Source organism: Scyliorhinus torazame, chromosome 1 (genome assembly GCF_047496885.1).
Source record: "Scyliorhinus torazame isolate Kashiwa2021f chromosome 1, sScyTor2.1, whole genome shotgun sequence".
NCBI classification, from domain to species: Eukaryota; Metazoa; Chordata; class Chondrichthyes; order Carcharhiniformes; family Scyliorhinidae; genus Scyliorhinus; species Scyliorhinus torazame.
Genome location: NC_092707.1, coordinates 252,255,246 through 252,260,854, shown reverse-complemented (window position 1 = coordinate 252,260,854; position 5,609 = coordinate 252,255,246). Strand labels below are relative to the sequence as shown.

Sequence of the window (5,609 nt, the reverse complement as noted above, 5' to 3'; positions counted from 1 at the left end):
GGAGATTGTGAGTCAGCAGTTATTTGCCATCCCTCCCATTGAAGCGAATGGATGTGAAAGAGGCTGTTGCCTCACCATCACCCATAAAGACTATTCCACAAAATCAAGATCCAGCCCATTATACTTCCTGAACCACTTTCTTCCTTTCCTTTCAATGTTGCAGCTTTCACTGTGTGGTGATAGTGAGAAAGAGAAATAATTTACCGACAATCTATTCTGCCAGTTATCTGATCGAAGCATCAGGTTTCAGACATACTCAAATCTTTCCTTTTATTCAACAAACTATATTTCAGATCCTGACAAATTCAGTTTTAACTTCCACCTGACTAATATGTAGATTTGGTGAAAATACTAATTCTCGATCAGATATGTTATTGAACAGGAGTTGAGCTGGATCAGAACAATAACTTTGCTTCCCAGTCCGAGTATAAACCTTCCAGCTTTCTTCCCATTATTTAATGAACTTCAGGATGAGAGTAAAGGGATATTTCACAGCGTTCATCACCTCCTCTCTGAACTTCCTCTGTGTGACTACGTAAATAAATGTGTTGGTGCAGGAACTGGATAACTGAAGCATTCTTCCCATCATGTCTGTTACAAGGACAGGAGTTGTCCACACCTCATACATTCCAGTAATTCGCTGAATTGATAGATAAACGACACGTGTCGCCCATAACAGGATAAAACTGCCCGTTATGGTGAAGAGTAAAATGATGGATCTTCTTCGATTCTTCATTTCTGAATCATTCTTCTCATCCCCGTTTCGCTGTCCCCTCAGTTTCCGGCGGACTGCATTGGCCATCAGGATGTGCCTGACGGTGAGAGTATTGAGCAGCAGGATCAGCACAAAGGGGAGCACTGGAGTTAAAATGCGGAGTATCCAGTCAAATGTTATCCACAAAGGTGAATGGTAGTATTGATATGTTACTGAACAATAGTAATCAAAATCGTACAATATGTATTTAAAAAATAGCGGGATGTTGGTTAACAAACTCAACACACTCACCGTTGTGATAACGGTGGCTGCAGTTTTCTCAGTGCAGTATTTAATCTTCAGTTTCTGGAAGCAAATGGCGACTGTGCGGTCAAAGGTGAAGGCGACTGTGAGCCAGACAGAAATCTCTACAATGGTGGAAGATATCACTTCTCTGATGTTACAGCCCGGTGTGTAGTAAACGAATGAAGAATACAGACCTAAGAAATTCATTTTGCTCACTATGACGTCAATAATGATGACCAGCAGATCTGCCAGGGCCATTGACAACAAATACCAGGTGACGCCTTTGGAGAGACCACACCTTCCTCGAGTTAGTATCACGATTGCGACAAAGTTAGCTTTAATTTAAGAAAGGAAAGTTACACGTAAAAACTGTCTATTGAAAAGCGCGAGATATCTGAAAATCAAGGGTACATGTTAGAAGTTACACTGTTGCAACTGAAATTATGCAGGCTCCACTTCAACAGATCAGCACTCTCTTTCCATCTAGTATAAATTGTTGTTTCATTTAAAATTGGTATTTGTATGACATGTCCATATAACTGTAAGATGCAACGGTTCAATAGCATGTTTCTTTCTTCAGAAATACACAGGTTGTGCACGAAAATGAAGACTGATACTACAGTGAGTACTGAGTGAAAGGAACAGAATTTTGGCTGCTGTTCCTCCACTTCCTCAGGACTGCACAGAAATGTCAGCCTTGACTTTTTGTGCTGAAGTTCTGGACTCTCAACGAGAACCGTTTAATACCAAGAGTGATGCCACCTGTGCCTTTGACACCTGATGGATTGAATTGTACAGCCCTTCCCACTGGCTGGCCTCTGCAGTTGCACTGAAGTCATTGGCCAATTGGATGGCTCACCGCAGTTTAAAGCCCCGCCCCCGCTGTGACACAGCCATGATATTCCATCCAATCAGCTTGTTACAACAGGGTGACACTTCAAAATCACTCCATTGACTGCAATAGACTTTAGGACATCCTAAAGTTATGGACAGCACATTATGAATGCAAGTTATTTTGTGTAGATAATTATTAGCCTGTGTTAGAAAACATTAACAAATCATTGAAAAGACTTCGACCTAGCACTGCTGTCTCACAGTGCCGAGGTCCCAGGTTCGATCCTGGCTCTGGGTCGCTGTCCGTGTGGAGTTTGCACATTCTCCCTGTGCTTGCATGGTTTCGCCCCACAACCCAAAGATGTGCAGGGTAGGTGGATTGGGCACACTAAATTGCACTATTGGATATTCTAAATTTATTTAAAAAAAGAAAAGACTTTTAACCATGGGTGGGATTCGCCGTTGGCTGACGGCAAAATCGCGAAACGCGATTGGACGGAGAATAGATCCCGACCCCAAAATCGCAGCAGGCAACGATTTGACGGCAATGCGTTCCGGAAGGCTGCAGATCCGGCGGTTCCCCTCCAATCTTCTCCCGCTCCCGCCGGTTATGTGTGGCCTTCTCCTGCATGTGTGTGTGGGGGGGGAGGGGACAAACAGCAAACGACAGTGTTAGACAGTCCGACGCATGTAGCCCAGGGGATGGGTATCTGGTGGCCTCAGTGGCCAGGGCACCCGGCCATGGTAGCCGGTATGGGTGCCGGCATGTAGTGCAGGGTGGGGGGGTTCTGCCACCCTCCAGTTTTGGGGGTCTGATTCCGGGTGTGTGGGACGCAGGTTAGTGCCAGGGGCACAGTGCTGCCTTCTCCCCCTGGCTACCCAGAGGAGAGTGTGCAGTTTCTTCTGGCATTGCTGGCCGGTCCGATGGCGTTGCCCACGGCGCTCGCCGCCTCCGCCACCTGCGCCCAGTCAGGGCGAATGGCGGTGGCTGGTAGCCTGCTTCCCGGGCCGTGGTGCAGGGTCACCCGCCTCTCCGCCACCGCGTCCAGGAGGGTCTCCAGCTCGGAATCGGTGAAGCGTGGAGCTGCTCTCCTCGCTGCCATCTTGTTGGCTGGGATGGTGTGTGTGAGGTGTGAAGTGTGTATCTGTGGCTGCAGCTTGTCAGAGTATCAATCTCGGACCCGGCGAATCCCGCACCGTTTCTCATTGGAATCGACTGTCTTCCTCGACGGTTTTGCTGCCGTGGAACTCCACGAATCCTGCGTCGGCGACAACACTTAGTCTCAGAAATGGAGAATCAGCCTCATATCTCACATCATTGAACTAATCTGAAGCCACTAATCTGAGCCAAGACACATACCAGTATAAATAGAGGGAGCGAGAGATAAAAATTACAATGTATGCTCACCACTCCCTGGAAAGAAATCAGATGGATCTTGGAATAAAATGAATCCATGGTTAGTGAGGATATAATGTCTGCAGTGGAATCATCAGAAAACTATTGAATGAAGGAGATTAACTCGTCTGAAAATCTGAAGCATTTGAAAGGCTGCAGAAAAGGATATCGAGGAACATCAATGATCAAAAGGATTTGAAATAATCACCACAAACTAAAGAATATGTAACAAATTCGACACAAACAAGATACTTTGCCAAAGCAGTCAAACCACCAATGGTTATAATGACTCACATGAAACTCCAACCACCCCAAGAATGTGATAGAAAATGGGTTCGACATCGAAGAGCAGAAACAATAGATCCACCAGACGCATGTTCCGTGATGAAGTCTATTGTCCTTTAGTTTTCACTGACTCTCTGAGCTCACTCACTCAGTGGAGCCCTTTATTAATACAGGTGAGTGACACCCACTGAGACCATGAGGATTATGTAAACATTGTCATTAGTTCCAGTTGGAGGAAAAAGGTGATCACCGTGCATGAAACCTCAATTAGCTAAAGAAAAACAGAATTGTATTAGTTACACTTGTTCAACTCCAGCTCAATACCTGGAATAGAAACACCATGGAACTGAGAACAGAAAATAAACCATCCCACTTCTCATACCTACTCTGGCTGTTGAAAGAATGATCCACTCACACCCATTTCCCTCTCCTTTCCCCATTTTTTCCCCATGTTCCCCTGAGGGCTTCTACTCGATGAACATGCAGCTGGTGTGTAACTATCAGATGCACATGATGCCCGTTCTACGCCCGATACCCGGGCAGTGTGCACAACGCCTTCATCCTGGCACAGTCAATGGTTCCTGACCTCTTTGAAGTGCACTCCCAGCTGTGGTGTTGGCTATTGGTCGGCAGGGGTTATCCGCTGCGGTCATGTCTGATGACGCCTGTCCTGAGGCCACAGACTGATGCGGAGACCCGCTATAACAACGCCCATGCCACGTCCAGGGATGTGATTCGGCGGTGCGTCGGCATCCTGAATATGCGTTTCCAGTGCCTGGACTGCTCTGGAGGTGCCCTCCAGTATAGCGCTGGGAGGGTCACCGCAGTGTGGGGCCTGCTGTGTCCTACACAACATCGTGCAGCAGAGGGACGATGAGATGGAGGAGGGAGATGACTGCCAGGCCTCGTCTGACGAGGAGGATGTGGAGGAGGGCGAATCTGGGCAGGACATGGGGTCCGGGCAGGCACAGGAGGCCACACAATGTGTGCACCCATGGGATGTGGGATGTTCTAGTGGCACGGACATCCCAACCCACCCCCACACACCCGCCCCTTCCCCCCCCCCCCTCCCCCCCCGGCTAGCCACGCCGTCCCATGAACACCCTCCCTGCACCACCTGCCCCCCGCCCTCCCCCTTGCAACCCCCTCCGTGATTCCTACCTGCCTCACTAAGGGGTGCGGGCCCTGGGTTGGCAATAACAGCAGATCTGGACCATGGGAAGGAGGATGTTGACAACCCACTCTGGGGTGAGCTCCGCACCATTTGAAAACGCCTGACTCCTGCCCATGGTAGCAGTTTCCACCATCCACATGGGTGATCCCTGCATGCGAGCTGGCCATTCCATCACACCGTCCCATCGAACCCTTGGGGTAATGGAGGTGGGGAAGGTTTGGGCGGGGGGTTATGGAGAGGGCTGGGGGTTGGCTGAACTGGGGTCCCTGGCCCATGGCCACACCAACGCCCACCCATCGCCCCACCCCCCCAGCATCCCCTCTTGGGCCAGCCCAGACCAGTCCATCCCTCACACCCTTCTGACACAGCACCAAGGCATGCCATCAACATGCCACAAATGAAGGCTCGCCAGCTGATTCTCTGTGCTCGCCAGCCCCCCACTAACAAGGTTGAGCTGCATTTAAACAGCGCTTGCACAGCCAGCCACACTCAGCTCACAGCCATGGTGCCGTGACGCCCAGGCCCAAGGTTTGGAGACACGGACCTGGGGAGGCTCCTAGATGTGGTCAAGTCCACGAGGAAGTCCTGTTCCCCCGAGGGTCCTGGAGGTTGAGGCACCGGGCAACCAGTGCCGCCTGGGATGCAGTGCCAGTGCCATCAGCTCAGGCAGCGTGACCAGGAGGACTGACCTCCAGTGCCGCTAGAAGGTCAATGACCTACACCAGGCAGCATTGGTGAGTTGACAGCCCCCCCCATCCCCTTGAGACCTTCTCGCCCCCACGCGAGCAGCTCACCAAACCCTCCATGTGCCCCCCCACCCCTCCCTTCACCCCCCTTCAATTCCCCCAACCCTTCCTTCACCTTCCCCCCATCAATGTGAATCTCCTATCCCCCAAGAGCCTTCCAGCCACCCGGGGGGG

General features: G+C 50.2%; 1 protein-coding gene across 1 annotated transcript; it reads right to left on the bottom strand.

Moving 5' to 3' along the window:
- Positions 1-451: 451 nt before the first annotated feature.
- LOC140419944 (probable G-protein coupled receptor 139) lies at positions 452-3,606 on the bottom strand. Its single transcript, XM_072504015.1, has 2 exons — positions 3,525-3,606; positions 452-1,335 (listed from the first exon to the last, which is right to left on the bottom strand). The coding sequence occupies exons 1-2, from the start codon at positions 3,604-3,606 to the stop codon at positions 452-454; spliced, it is 966 nt and encodes a 321-aa protein (XP_072360116.1).
- Between the last annotated feature and the right edge of the window lie 2,003 nt (positions 3,607-5,609).